General features: G+C 37.7%; 3 protein-coding genes across 4 annotated transcripts; all 3 read right to left on the reverse strand.

Annotated features, from left to right (window-relative positions):
- Window positions 1-41: 41 nt before the first annotated feature.
- On the reverse strand, window positions 42-3,270 carry nme3 (NME/NM23 nucleoside diphosphate kinase 3). 2 transcript variants are annotated; one of them, XM_079631010.1, is made up of 5 exons: window positions 3,118-3,270; window positions 1,443-1,573; window positions 1,236-1,337; window positions 1,036-1,148; window positions 42-958 (listed from the first exon to the last, which is right to left on the reverse strand). In XM_079631010.1, exons 1-5 carry the CDS (start codon window positions 3,161-3,163, stop codon window positions 841-843), a joined length of 510 nt encoding a protein of 169 aa, XP_079487136.1. In that variant the 5' UTR covers window positions 3,164-3,270; the 3' UTR covers window positions 42-840. The 2 variants fall into 2 exon arrangements, with proteins under 2 accessions (XP_079487136.1, XP_079487135.1); XM_079631009.1 differs by lacking the exon at window positions 3,118-3,270 and adding an exon at window positions 2,452-2,648.
- A 451-nt stretch (window positions 3,271-3,721) lies between these two features.
- Window positions 3,722-6,737, reverse strand: mrps34 (mitochondrial ribosomal protein S34). Its single transcript, XM_079630997.1, has 4 exons — window positions 6,460-6,737; window positions 5,286-5,608; window positions 5,154-5,196; window positions 3,722-4,427 (listed from the first exon to the last, which is right to left on the reverse strand). Exons 2-4 carry the CDS (start codon window positions 5,601-5,603, stop codon window positions 4,129-4,131), a joined length of 660 nt encoding a protein of 219 aa, XP_079487123.1. The 5' UTR covers window positions 5,604-5,608; window positions 6,460-6,737; the 3' UTR covers window positions 3,722-4,128.
- A 301-nt stretch (window positions 6,738-7,038) lies between these two features.
- spsb3a (splA/ryanodine receptor domain and SOCS box containing 3a) lies at window positions 7,039-14,330 on the reverse strand. Its single transcript, XM_079624227.1, has 7 exons — window positions 14,090-14,330; window positions 12,765-12,911; window positions 12,406-12,583; window positions 12,123-12,310; window positions 11,218-11,320; window positions 10,976-11,101; window positions 7,039-8,730 (listed from the first exon to the last, which is right to left on the reverse strand). Exons 2-7 carry the CDS (start codon window positions 12,888-12,890, stop codon window positions 8,375-8,377), a joined length of 1,077 nt encoding a protein of 358 aa, XP_079480353.1. The 5' UTR covers window positions 12,891-12,911; window positions 14,090-14,330; the 3' UTR covers window positions 7,039-8,374.
- Between the last annotated feature and the right edge of the window lie 1,463 nt (window positions 14,331-15,793).

The raw sequence follows: 15,793 nt of genomic DNA on the forward strand, positions 1-15,793 counted from the left end.
AAAGATATTGATACTTTAACCCAGCAAGGACACATTAAATTGATCAAAAGTGACGAGATTTATTTCAAATCAATGCTCTTTTTTTCAAACTTTCCATGCATCAAAGAATTCTACGATTTTAAAATCTAATAATAATAATTCACAATTTTACTGTTTATATCTGATGAGCATAAGAGCAAAATCATAATTTTTTTTTAAATCTTACCAACCCCCAAACTTTTGAATGGTATAGTTTACACAAAACAATTCACACAAAGACCAATGAACAAAGGATTAATTTATTTGTAGAGTAAAGTTTGGTCAAGTGAGTTCCAACCACTAGACTAGAGCAAGACCAAGAATTATTGGAATATTTAAGTTTTTCAGAGCAAGCTGGCCATTTGTCATTCATTATTCCTTTCCTTTAGAGTCATGAATAATACATACATTTTTACATAGTGCATCAAGATGACAAGAAGCATGCCCATATCAAAAGTTGGATGTAAAAATGTAAACAATGTCTTTCGAGTGGATGTAAACGCTAAGTAACTTTAGAGTAGTGCATGACTTACCAACCCACCAAAGATTAGTAACAAAGTGAATATCTGCAACAATCTACAAAGAAACCCTTACAAAGGTTAACAACAGCATGAGTAAAGCAGTAAGAAACATTCAAAAATAGCTTGACCAATGACTGGATTTCAGTGATCCAGACATGTCAACATAAAAGAGGCTACCTTTTCCTTTATTATTTTGGTCACTTGGCTTGAGCAGAGCAGCATTTACTCTGATAGGAGCAGGTATCAGATGCAGATGAAGCTGCAAAAGCTGTATATTACGACGAGTGCAACATGATGGCTTTCAGGCGTAGATCCAGGGTTGACTGCACTCTTCCCAGCAGAGCAACTCGTGATGCTCGAACCACAGCGAGATTTCTCTCTGGGCACTTTCAACTGAATCACTGCCATGGACCACATTCCTGCACAAGAAAAACTATTTAACATCCACCCATCCAGTCGTCCATCCATCCAGTCAAACATGCACATACACACTAACCTGCTCACTTCCACGCAAAAGTCTCCTCTGATAGTGCCAGGGAGAGAGTCTGCTGGATTTGTCTCTCCAAGCATCTTTCTGGCGGACTTAACCACATCATGGCCTTGCCATGCCTAATAAAACATATATAAATACACACACATAAAGTGTTGAAGTTTGTTGGGTAACACATAAAGTGTTGGAGACAATGTGTTTCTTACCATAACAACAATGGGTCCTGAGCTCATGTATTTGACCAAGCTGCTGTAGAAAGGCTTCTCACTCAGGTCCCGGTAGTGCTCTCTCAGCTGCTCCGCTGATGCCTACAAGCATATACTGTATTAATGCAGCTTGTATATATTTCTTATGATATTTTATTAATTTTCTTTATGAAAGCTCAGTGAAAGATACTCCAGTGGTGCTCTCACCTGCAGGAGCTTCATGCCGACCAGTTTGAAACCCTTGCGTTCAAAGCGGTGGACAATCTCACCCACCAGTCTGCGCTGAACACCATCTGGCTTCACTGCAATGAACGTGCGCTCGTTTGAGCCAGTCCATCCTGAAAAACATCTGAAATTAAACCCTTTTAAACCCCCTCGGCTTCTCAATGACATTGCTTGTTTTTTACGGTAAGTACTTTATTACACAAAATAAAACAGGTTTATCTTGTAGAAGTTAGTTTGAGTGGTATTTTAATTGATTACACATACTCCTCATTGGTCAATTGTGTGGTCTGATAAACCTTACATTACATTATGTGGACCAAATGTCACCACAAAAATGGTAATATCAGAAATCCTTGTGGCAACATTTTAACACTCATGATGAGGACAACAGCTCATCGTACTAAATTATGTCTTTTGAAAATGTAAAAATGCAAACGTTTTTTTTGTGATGGATGGGTAGGGTTAGTGTAAATGGATAGAATATATAGTTTGTACAGTATAAAAACCATCATATCTATGGAAATTCCCGATAAAAAGCGAAAACACAACAATGTGTGTGTGAGTGTGTTGACTGCATAACTGTGCTTGCGCTCGATCTCTCTTCAGTCAATATAATAAACCAAATTAATATTTTATTTCCATTTATATTAGTTATATTAATCGATCTACACATTATTTAAAAAAATATATGAATGTAGAATATGCCCTATATCCCACTAATACCGAAGCATTAAACCTCTTAGCCCTCGCCACCTGTGTAGGTCACAACTGACGTTGACTCAGAACCATAGACTGTAAAAAAAAAACGCACTTACATTTGAAATGTATTATTTTTATTTAACTTACTTGCAAATATATCTTATTATAACTTTATGAAAAGCGTATAGTCAATATCGTTTTAGCGCAATCTGTTGTTCAAGGTCCCTGCAGAACAAAAGTGTTCATTAAAATGACTCGAGGGGTCTTCGCAAGAGCATATTCTTCTGCATACCTGATTCAATAATCTTCGATTGTTTAGCCACTAAATCCGCGACCGGGAGCTCTTTTGTGTCGGATAATGACCTTTTAGAACCCATTTTTAATAGGTGTGCAGCCGTCTCGCGCGCGCGCTACTGCTACACACACACCAACGGGCCAATCACGGGTCAGCAAACACTGAAGAACCAATCGCAGGAACACAATAGGATCAGGTTAAGAAGTAAGGAGAGAAAGCATTTTATTACCCGATTTTATTACTCAGATGATACATTTTTATGTTAATGATCAATATCACATGCTAATTCGTTAACAGAGTAGACTAGGACCCAAACGCAGTTTAGGTGGTAACCTATTTTTTTGTGCTGTAGACGAATACGTGTATGGGCCGCATGTGAAATGCTTGCGTTACTGCCTTATATACCGTCTATGGTTAACTGCATGTTGCTATTACTTCACATCACCTTATGCCTAACAACCTCTCCTAAAACAAAGCACTAATGCCGTACATGCGTAACGCTGTAACGTGTACTTTTCTGATAGTCAGCCTAGCCCAAGCAAACAATAACTCATGAGATGAGTTAAAATAAGCCGCCGACATGAGGACTGCTTGAGTTGTTCCATCACTTTAAATTTTATTTAGCTAATAAAACGACTAAGACTTCCATAAGGCACTACTTACCCATCTTGAAAACGTTAGCAAATATTGTCAAGCAAAGTATGATCATCTTTGCAGAGCAGGAAACCGGGCTGCCTCAAGAGTTTTCGGAAGAGAGAGGGAGGAGACGCGTGCGCGCGCTGAGGAGTGTCGCTAGGTGTCATGCGCATGCTTGCCTGGTTTTGCATGTCCTCTCCGCAATACTTAAAACATTTTCCCCGGTTCCACCTCATATACTGTCTATTAGTTCCACAGACAAGGCTTAAATCTAGCCCCTGTCCCAGACTAAAATTTCAGTTTTAACTGAAAGCAACTTGCCTTGTTTTGCCTCAAGATGCACACCAGTAATGTTTTCTTTCTAAGGCACGTTTATCAAATCTACTTAAATGACCTAATATAACTTAATCCTAGCTTAATCTAAACCCGGTCTGTGAAACCAGTAAAGGACATTATACACATATGTTTCTAAATGTCTTGGTTGGCTGAGTTTACATGGTAAAGGTTAGGTTGTCTGTAGATGTTTTTTTTAAACCAGTTTTACCACATTGAAGTTTACATGAATTTGATTGAAAAATCAATCTTTAAAGAGGTCTGAAGGATACTTCATGATCTACTACAAAAGACCAAATTAAGTTTACCCATTTTTATTCTACATTTGTATTCTACATCTGTAATAATACACACAACTTAATCCTATTTAGCTCACATATTGTAAATAACATTACACATATATTAACACATAATAAAAACAAAGTCTTTACACAGAGGATTATATTTTTGGGTTTGGTCACCTGTCCAAATGTGCTGAAGAAAATCATCTTTTTTCCCTCTCAGTGATTAGCCACGTAATCCAAGGAAGATGGATAAAAAACTTGGCTATATTTTGTTTGTTCTAATAAAGCACTGCAATAAACACAGAACAGCCTTTACTGCAAGCAGTGCCCATAAAATTAGGAACAAGAAACGAAGTTTCCATCAAGACCACCGCAACAGAGCTCAGATCTCCACAGCATGACCTTCAAGTGGACCTGAGCATCAGACAGGTGTACCCTCTTGATTTTTCTCATCCTGACTCCTGAAGTAGTCATAATTGAGCATGATATCCCGTTTCATTGGTAGAGAGGGCTCTGGGAGAGTGCTGGCATCCACACCCAGCTCTTTGGCTTTCTGGGCTAGGATCATGGCACGCAGCAGAGGCGGGTATTTCACATAACGGACAGGGGCCTCAGGAACAGGTTCACAGCTCTTGAAGACCTCTTCTTCGTGTTTGGGAACCAGTCGCCAGTCATGATACATCACCTTATCCAATTCGCGCTCTGTGGGCTCCTCTTTACCTTAAACACATCCAAACAATGTCACAGTGAGGCTGCTGTATTTTTTTGCTACATTTCTTTACTCTGTATAATTCTACTGAACATATGTAATGCTGTCACTTATTCACTACCTCTCAAAAGTTTGCAGTCAGTATGATTTTTCTTAAAGTTTTTGAAAGAAGTCTCTTCTCTTCTCTTTCTCACCAAGGCTACATTTATATTGTACAAAATATTATGGTGCTATCTATCTTAATATGCTATTTATTCCTGTGATACGAAACTGAATTTTCAGCATCATTACTCCAGTCTTCAGGGTCACCTAATATGATGATTTGATGCTCAAGAAACATTATTATAATTCTTATAATTAATGTTGAAACCAGTTGTGCTGCCTAATATTTTTGTAGAAACTGTGATACATCTTTATCAAAACGGTCTTAATCTGCTCCAAATACACCACTGTAAAATATTATGTGCTGATCATTAACTGAGCTAAATTTCAACTTATAAACAACTAGTTATTAGTCTTACATTTACATTAAGCATACTTTTATCCAAAGTGACTTTCAAAACAATTGATCATAAATATATTAGCAATGCCACAAATATCAAATTAGTACATAGCTAGAGTAGAAGTCATATGGCAGAACAAAAGAGGAAAGATTTTTTTTTAAGGAACTAACTTTTATTGAAAACAATTGCCTTTATTTATGGTTGTGTGTGTTCACAGAAAAGGTATTTTCTTACCTCTAAATGTTAAAATGCCCCATGCTTTCCCATGATCCATGTTCTAAATGAGAAAACATCAGCGTTTGAATTCACACATGCACTGACCTCATACATAAACATTTGTACAGTTAAAATAATCACCGAACATACCTCTGCTGTATAATCCACCTTGACTTTTGTTATTTTCCAGTAGCATGGCTCTGTATGCTCGTCCAGCCATGATTTGCGTGTGAAGAGCCGACCCACACCAAACACGCGCATGCCAGCTAGTAACGTAAAGAGGCGGGTTTCTCTCTGCACATCCTTCCAAGCCAACACAGGCAGCTTTTTGCCAGTGAAGGGCCGTGTCATAGTGTCGTAGTCTAAGGCGTAACGCTGAGAGTCCTGGGGCCGATTCTTCAGCTCCCGGTAGGCCCGGATCTTCCGTGCCATCTCGGCTATTAGCCTCAGACGCTTTTTCTTTACCATGTTTCCTGGATGACCAATAAAACAAATTTGCAAAAAAATAAGCACCAAAATATGGACATACATCAGGTTTCACACAAACGTGTGAAGTTCATGCAGCTTGAGTGCTGCAGTCATTAATGCAAATATCAGGGTATATCAAATACCGAAATATCCTGAAATTCATGGAATGTTCAGTTCAGCTATTTACTCAAATTGATAAGCTGATAATATAACCTGAAATGAAACATGAGAAAATGTAAAATACAAAATAGGAGAATTTAACCTATTAATTTACTTTTGGATTTTACTGTATACTGAAACCCTGACTCACAAAGAAAAAGTCTTATTTGCTAAGTCTATTATTATGTATAAAAGTTATATTAAGTATTGTATCAAAAATCGCATGAGTCAATAAAGAGACTTGTATTGTATTCCTGTTACACACAAAAAAACACGCATAAGACGTTATTTAAAATTATTACTAATAATTCGTTTTTCTTTAAATTAATACATAGGCTTGAAGGCATATTTAAAAGGCCACTTAAGAAGAAATAGAGATATGATTTGCAGTTATAGTTTTGATTTGTCTACTGAAAACCCGTATGAGACAGGAACCGTTATCAATTATGCCAATTTTTTCTCGTTATTTAAGACCTATGCTAATGTAAAACGAAAAATATAGCAAACAGATACAACCAGCTAACGTGAGTATTGGGCACACATGCTGCACGTGTTACAACAAATCATAATATATGCTTACAACAATATACAACAACTCAAAGCACTACAGCGAAATCAATAAGAAGAAAAGTGAATTTAATAAATACAAATACGCGCACATTGTAGTCAATTTTCCAGTCAATGACAGGTATCTTACCTTTCTGTTTGACTTGACCTCCACACAATTACGTCAAGGCTGCTGCTGTCCGTCACGGAAATCGGTCCGTGTGAAACGCGCGTGCTTATTCCTGTTCCGCTTAGAGCGACTTTATTTTTAAGCAATATTTGAGAGGGTATAACCCCCGGTTATACAGACAAGGCTTAAGCCTAGTCCCAGACTAGAATTCATATTTGAGCTGTTTCAACTGAAAGCAACTTGCACTGGGACATCTTAAAATATGTCAGTGCCATTGTTTTGTCTCAAGATGCACACCAGTAATGTTTTTTCTAAGGCATGTTTATAAAAGATATGTAAATGTCCTAATTGAACTAAGGTCTAATCCTGGTTTAATCTAAGCCCTGTCTGTGAAACCAGGCCTATATCTCAGATGTTTCTCAATTTAAGTGACCATAAATCTGTTCAGTAACATAAACAGGCCTACATAAATAATCTCTTCTGCAGTACTTTCATTATGCAACATTTTGTCAGAAATATACTGTACAAAGTTCATTAGAAATGCATCATCCAAAAGTATGAGATGTGTTTACATTTTTTGTAATAAGAGCAACACTATGATTGATTTATAGAAACCTTTATTAAGATCTCAAAAAGAACAAACATATTCAGCCCCTATTTTAATGCATATATAATTTTCCTTTTTTTTTTTGACTCGTATAAAAGGCCATGCTTAATGTATGTTGCAGAAGAAGCGAGAAAAGGAAGAGAGAAGTGAATAAAGAGAGAGTGAATGAGAGAGAGAGAGAGAGAGAGAGAAAGAGAGAGCGCTTATGACATACAATACGTGCAGAACACAGTATAGGGACATGTATATATTTATATACATACATTAAGAGCAAAAAGTGCTTTATGCATAACAAAAACATGATTTGCTTTTTTTTTTAACAATGAATTACAAAACCTGCAATATAAACCCCATATGAATTCAATATGAACCTCATGTAGAGATGTTGCACAGATTGAAAACTGAATCAACCTCCACGTCAGTTAGCATCAGTCAGTTCGACAACTGCATCAAGGTATTTTCATGAAAACAGAGTTTCTCTGGAAATACTGTTCAGATACACATACACACACACACTTTGAGTAATAATAACTAGGGCTCAAAGTAATTCCTAGAGACAAGAACTGTCAAAATACACAGGCATTTTCCTCACCAGTTCAATAATGGATTTTAAAATACATTTAAGCAGACAATATTCATAATGACGTCACTGTTGTTACTTACTGCCTGTTGGTAAGTCCAAGATTGATAAAATAAGAATAGAGTAAAAACATACAATGGTTGTTTAAACAAAGAGGAAACAGACCTTGGCACTCTGAAGTGCTGAGATGTTTGACTGGCCTGTAATGGAGCATGACATTTGAATATGCATTACTTCAGAGGAGTTTAGGTAACGTTTTCCCAGTAATGAAGAAATGTACAGTTCACTAAAGGTGTCATGTATTGTGTGTGTTCCTTGTGCATGCAAACAGTTTGAGTGTTTGCCTGTGTTTCATACGGTTGCATGTTGTTGTTCCCCACATCAGAACAGGTTTTTGAGGTTCATAGTTCGCTTTTTGTCTGAAGAGCTAATGGTCTTCATTCCACTGAGAGTTCACAACAGAATAAAAACTGACTATGAATACTGTAATGTATATATCCAAATGTCACCTGATGGGGGGAAACTACATTTAGAGCCTTGATTGATACTAGTCTATTAGTATCTAGTAAAACAGACTTGACTGACCTTGAATTATTTTCAAAGTGATTCAGCAAGCTCTGTTATCCACCATTGTGATTGGCAGCACAAGTCCAGTGTTTATATATGTCGATTCTTCTTGATCTGTAGAGACATTTTCTAATGTGTGCATAATGACAAGCTGAGTGGATGTGCACGCGGCATAGGGAGTCTCAGGTCCAGCGGCAACGTTTCCGCTGGCAGGCCTCCGGGTCCGAGGAGCAGCCCTCAGAGTCACTGCCCGAGGAGGGTCCTGGCGGGTTGTGTGTGTTCGAGTGGGTGTGTGTATGATCCAGGCTCAGCACCCATCCCAGTTTGGAGTGAAGAAGATGTCTGAGGCCGGGCGGCAGGGGCAGGACTCGAAGGGCATCGACTCCGGACGGGAGCAGCTTGCGGAGTCGTGAGCAACAAAGGTACTGTAGAGAGGTGGCAGCGGAGACGGAGCGAATCACCTTCATGCTGCTTTTGGCCGCGGTGGAACACGCCATCGGAAAAACATGTTTATTCTTCATCTCTGTAGCTGCTACACCTGCCACACACACAACATACAGGTTAAATGGTATTAAATGTCTGGTTTAACAGAGATACACCTGCTCTCCAGGTGTGTGATTGTTCAATAGTGTCTGATCTCCAAAATCCAGGGATGTGCAATTACAGATTTTCAAATAGTCTGTGGGTTGTCTGAACAACTAGTTATTATTGTCTTGAAAAATCATGATCACTAAACAACGCTAGGACATTTCTTATGCATATATGGATGAAAAGCACAACCCTTAACTGTGGGCTTGGGTATCGAGTATCGAGTACCGATTGGAACCGGGACTAGCTTTGCGATTTTCCCGGAATCGTTCAAAAGTAAAAATTTCGATTCCTAGTTTCGATTCTCAGTCTGCCGACCAAAATTCCGTTATTTCAAATGTAGGCGCGTTGCGCGTGGCAAGCGCGCTCATAATGTAAGAGACGCTGGCGCGACCACAACATTGCCCAGCATCAAATGGCAAATGTAATGTAAGCGGAACGAAACTGAGCTACTCGTTATTGTGTGGTTGACGGACCGTTTATCAGTTTGGACCAATGCAGCGCGAGCCGATCTTGATCAAGCAGCACTGTTACTACACAGCGAGATCCAGTAAAGAAAGCATTTGAATTCGCTACTGAATAATAACATCGCTGCGAGATCTAGTGAGAAACATTCACATTTCTCCGTTATTAACGGATCAAACAGCGCTGACGTGGAAACCAGGAAGACACATTGTGCCATGAATGAACTATTCAGTGTCCACAGATCAGCAACATTCACCATGGATTTACTGTAGTAACACTAACTGTAACCATGGAAGTTTGGCAGGAATAGTAGGCTATAATGCTTTTAAGTAACATTACGTCGGTTTTATTTTGACATTATGAATACAATCGCTGCCCTCAAATGTTAATCTGAACTAAAATAAACCTTGGTTTATAACTACTACTATATTACATTTCATTTTGTCCAAGGAGCTGTTTTGTTTTATATACTCCTAAGAAAAGTCAAATACAGCTCCATCATTGCTCAAAGTAAAAAAAATATCATACTTTATGATTTTAGTTTAAAAATATATATATAATTAAAAAACTAAATCAAGGAAATTTCTCTTGCATTTCTTTCTTTTTGCTGTGCCGAACCGTGACACAAGTGTATCATATCTGTGAATTTTGTGAACCGTTACACCCCTAGTAAATGTGTTTTCATGAGGTTTTCAAAAATAAAGCTCTCTTGAGGAAAATGTACCCCTGTGAAAATATATTCATAATTTATAATATTTATATTCAAGTTCATAGATTTTATATTTATATTGTAGTTGAAAACAGCCCTGTGAGAAATTCATAGTAAAGTTCAAAAAAAGTTAATAGAATTAAAATTGATGGAGAAGGTCAGACTATTTCCTTCAGAAAGACCGTTGGTTAGCTAGCTCATTTAAAATATCCTAAAAAAAATTGACTCTGCCTCTTAAAAGAATCGGAACCGAGAATCGTTAGGAACCGGAATCGAAACAAGGAATCGGAATCAGAATCGGAATCGTTCAAATTCAAACGATACCCAACCCTACTTTAACTGACACATTTTCAAATAAGTACTATTAAAGGTTGTGTAGGTAAGAATTGTCTAAATAACTTTTTTTTCAAATTGGCTTAAACTGTCTTTATATACCAATACATAATTAAAATGTAAGTACTTTGAAAAAGAGAGTATAAAAATTGAGTGACTATAGTGTATTTAATCCTCAAAAAACACTGCTCATTAATTCCATTCGGGACGAAACAAGTGATTGGCTTGCGTGACTGTCACTCTCCGTCGCCATGACTACCGCCGCTATTATTGGCTCTGCCCACGTGCGCGCAGTCGCGCACCTGTTTTTAGGTGGGAGTGAATGGAATTAATGAGCTGTGTTTATTGAAGATTAAATACACTAGAGTCACTCAGTTTTTTACACTCTCTATTTCAGAGTACTTGCATTTTAATTATGTATTGGTATATAAAGACAGTTTAAACAAATTTGAATAAAAGTTTTTTTACACAATTCTGACCTACCCTACCTTTAACTTCTAAAAAATAATTACTATACTAACTACTATAAATAAATAATTATAATTAACCTCATTTAAAGTTGTTACAAAAAAGGAGAGAAAACTTAAAGAGAGAAAGTGACACTTAAAAATGTGTATTATATTTCAAAAACAAGATAAGATAAGACCGCAGCTGAAAGCAGTTTGTCATGTGTAAGATTAGCTCTTACCGATGCACTTGCGGTTTTTGAAGAAGGTGAGGGTGCCGTGCCAAGTGTCCAAGTGAACGCCAATAATGGATCCCTGTCCGAATCGTGACGAAAAGCTCACTTTATCACCATTGTGATGTAACAGACCTGACAAAAACACACACATACATTACATTACAGAAGAATCCTTATGCACTATGCTTTCATGTAAAGTCTAGGTGTTTTGATCATAAGTATGTGTTTGTGAACTGAACCCGCTTTACCTGTATATGACAGACCCCAGCTGTCTTCATCTTTTCCCAGCAGGCTGCAGAATGTGTGTCTGTGTTTGTCTAGATTCACATCTGACGTGCCAATACCAACCATCTACATAAACACACACAGAGAATTCAACCATTAAGAATAAACAATCCCATATACTCTACCCTTCAAAGGTTTGGGGTTGGTACGAAGTATCTTGTGCTCACCGGGCTGCATTTATTTGATAAAAAATACAGTGAAACAGAAATATTGCGAATTTTTTTTACAATTTAAAAAACAGTTTTCTATTTAAGTATTTTAAAATATAATTTATTCCTGTGATGCCAAAGCTGTACTTTCAGCATTACTCCAGTGTCACATGATCCTTCAGGAATCATTCTAATATGATGATTTACTGCTCAAGACACTGAATCACTGAAGCAAAATTAAACAAAATGTTGAAAACAGTAAGTGCTGCTTAATATTTGTTTGGAAACCGCGATACATATTTTCAGGATTCTGTGATGAATGGAAAGTAAAAAAATAAAATAAAAAAAAGCATTAGAAATTAGGTAACACTACAAATGTCTTTACTGTCACTTTTGAGAAATTTATTGCCATTTGTCCAAAAAATTATAATATTTGACCTCAAAATTTTGAACTGAAGTGTACACATTTTCAAAAAGAAAAAGCAAAGCAATGTGGCTCACATCTTGGAAAACTCAATTGATTCAGCAAGTTTCATCCTCATTAGCTGTATGCTGACAGTTATGCTACGGTCTGCTGAATCAGCCATGTTGCTAAATGTCTAAGTTTAGAATCAGCCCTTTTCAAATAAGATGCCCAAAATAAGCAGAATGCATCCTTCCTAACCATACTGAATATTACTACCACACAAATCACGCATAAAGACACTCTTGTCTCTCACCATGTCTGTGCCATAGACAGGAGAAGTCATTTTAATCTCCCAGAAGTGTTGTCCCTCCGAGAGTTCTTTGGAGCCGCGAATGGCAGCCGTTCCACAGCTATATTCTGAGTGGAAGCTCACTTTCCTGTTCTCACAGCTCAGCAGCGTTGCAGACGACCGGCTGCCCTCATCCCACACCCAGTCAAAATCTGACAAACAAGTAAACAGCCAATAAGAGAACAAGTTTAGTTACAATAAGCATGATCAAGGTAAAAAAAAAATGTAATGTTGCATTTGGCACCACCTTGGTCATCTTCTCCACAGTGGCAGTCTCGCAAGTGTGTGTAACCCCGGAGCCGTGGGTTACAGCTGAGCTCCATCTGTGAATCACAGCTGCAGTACGACTCTCCCGTTACAGGCACCGCACTCGGAACCGCCGGCACAATGGCTGGATACTCGGCTTCGGAATCAGAGTCACTGTACTGCAGGACAAATGCGTGCACATTCAGATCTGACAGTTTCGGTCCGTTTCGTCAGCCATTGGTGCTTTTTTGAACTGAAACAGCTCTTGAGATGTTCAGCACTTCAGACAAAAGGCCATCTCATACTAAAAAAAATAATCGCTGCCTCATCTAAAGGCATTTCCACATCATCCACACCAACCTGCTGGCGATCATAACTCCACTCGTCACTCTCGGAGGCGAGCACCAGCGCTCTCGCATCTGCATCCCGTCGGATTCCACTCCACACGTACCTCCACGCCCTGCTGTTTCTGCTCCGCCTTGACATGCCAACCGGGAGCCACCGCACCTGTCCATCACAGACAGAACAGTTGTTTGACATAAAGCATAAACAAAGAGAACAAACAGTCCTGCTGGAGAAACACATTGTCAAGCTACCTGAAAATCTATGAGCAAGTGTCCCTAGGACAAAAGCTGTTTTAAACGCAAAGGGTGGTCAGTCACACCAAACATTGATATGATTTAGTTATTAGAAGTTAATTCATTTTAAAAAAAAATCTATTCATGACATTGTTTTTGAAAGCATTATCAAAACTTTTCACAGTAATGTAGCTTTGCAGGTAGGTTTATATATAAATATATATATATATATATATATATATATATATATATATATATATATATATATATATATATATATATATATAGTGCATAGTAAAATAAAACCTGTAGCAGTACTTTGCCTTTTTTGTGCAGTTTTTTCTATTTTGACAGATAATTACCCTAACGAAGTTAAGTGTTTAGTTCTTCCCTCAAATTTAAAAAGATATACAATATTCTCATATTTTGATGCTTCATTTGAATTTGTATGGTCATTAAAAACGAATATCCCGTCAGGACATCACTTTAAGGAATTGTGAGTTATTATGTACCAATATATTACTTTGGTATAAGCCATAAACCTTTCTGTCCCTACCTCATGTGCTTAAAATAATTTCTAAAAGGACAAACGAATTATCTTATGCGTTTTATTGTCAGCACGTTGCGCGTGAGCTGCGCTCGTAAAGCTACTGTAGAGTTTCGCGCGAGATGTAAACAGGCAACACGCTCAGTTTAACTGTCAATTACGTGCATTCAGTAATTTCATTTCGCATAAGCAGTCATTATAAACTAGCTGACATATCGGTATACTGTATCTCCTAAAGATAGACTCCCCACAAAAATTAAATAAAAATAACATGTTCTCTTGTTAGGCCTCGGAGAAAGTGGTCAACGAGAGCCAGGCACCTTGCAAGTCTGTCTGTAGATGAAGGCTTATTCGCTTATAGGAGAACAGATCGCCTGTAGTCACACTAATAATATGGAATCCTATTTGGATTTCAATATTATACCAGCCCATATGATAATAATTGTAAGAAAGTGCAACAGGCTTCGACATATGATCTTGGCGCTAACGGAGGCTCGCGGACTTAGCAGACGCTACATCCTGGCTACTGCGTTCACGAGGACGAGCACAAGCAAACTTACCTGCTTTTTAGGGATACCACCGCTCGCGTTGGGTCCCGTATACCTAAAGATTTGATTATGACACTGTAATGTATGTATCTGTGAAGGCAATCGGATTCTGTCCACCAGCTAACTGTCACACTTTTCTGTGACCTACTTTCACGACAGACGTAAACAATGCTTTAGTAAGTCCCGCCTCTCCAGTTCAAAACACCATTGGCCGAAAATTCCAAGTGGGTGTGGTTTATTTTCTAGCTCGCGTAACTACAGGTCTAAACAGCTGTCACTTAAATGTCAACTCGTCCCAAGACTGAAGGCTAAACCCCTTTCTGACGTTCACGGCACGCTTCCCAGTTCCCAAGTACCAAGAGACAAATGTAAAAATTTATTATCTATTAACTAGATTAGTTTTGGACTGTTTCAATTAGACAAACAGCTCTTTTCTGCGTTTTTCATGTTCTATAGCAAATTTCAACCGATCAATTTAACCGACTATTTCAGAATGTTCTACTACCACGTGTATTCAGATTTCAGAACTATCTGTTATCTACTAAATTTGCCCTATTTGTTCATACCTACAAAAGTTAGACCCGAATATTGTTAATTTACCTTGATTAAGATATTATTAAGTATATTTAGTTAATACACAGGCAGCTGCTGTCAAGCCTGGTCGGGTTTGGGTTTATGCTACGTTCACGCTAAAGACCGTAGTCTCCAGTCAGATGCATACTGTCTATGGTTGGTCAGATGACAACACGTGACGTTATATTCGGAACTGTTGACGTCATTGGACTGGGAATTATGATGAACGCTTTTTATCAGTTTAAATCACGTAATTTAGCCCAAACTTTAAATTATATTTTTGCATAAAGACAATGAAGTCTACAGTATTCATTGTTTATATGCTTTATAAACAATTAAGCTCCTTAAGCAAAACTCAAAGGTAAAAGTTCGGGGCACATTATGAGACATTTAATTTATTTTTTGCTTATTATTAAAATAATTTCACTGTGTACACATACCGTAAAGGTTCAAACTTAGACTATTTTATTAAAAATATAATTTCTTGTTTCTTTCTTTTGATTTTGAAACAAGACCTGGATGCTTCTGACAGGTTTCGTGATTCACTAATAATGACTATTATGTGTTGTTGTTATAATCCATCCAACTAAAAAATCCTCGTTTGATAGAATCATGTATTTTCCTACTGCTGATGTGACATAATAAACGAAATGGTATTTATCATACTGTCTATGGTATTTATCACAGTTCATTTTCCTTTCTGGTAATGATGAGCACTCTGGAATGAAGCAGCGCTGCTCTCTAGCGCCCCCTCTCTGTGGAAGCGTGACTGCAGCAACGAAGAGCGCCATGAAGGGAAGTTCGGTTGAGGCTGCAATGCAGATTCAGAAAACCAGATGGTAACCTGTGGATTAATCCCTCATATCATTATATCTTTCTCTTCTTGACTCTCTATGATGTAAGAGCATCGTGATTGTTAAATGTATAGTTGCCCTTTCTGAATATATGTATTTAGGTGATACACAATTCTCAGATATGATTTGTGCTCTAGTGAAAAACACTTGGGTTCATAATAGGTTGCAATTTGTGCCCATGAAGTTAAATGACATGTTACACTTCCAAGTACTGGCTTGAACTTTGAACATCTGTTGTATATTTCCTTTTTTACATCACATGTGTGATTGAATAAAAGAGAAACTGAAA

The sequence above is a fragment of the Phoxinus phoxinus genome (assembly GCF_949152265.1).
Source record: "Phoxinus phoxinus genome assembly, chromosome: 1".
NCBI classification, from domain to species: domain Eukaryota; kingdom Metazoa; phylum Chordata; class Actinopteri; order Cypriniformes; family Leuciscidae; genus Phoxinus; species Phoxinus phoxinus.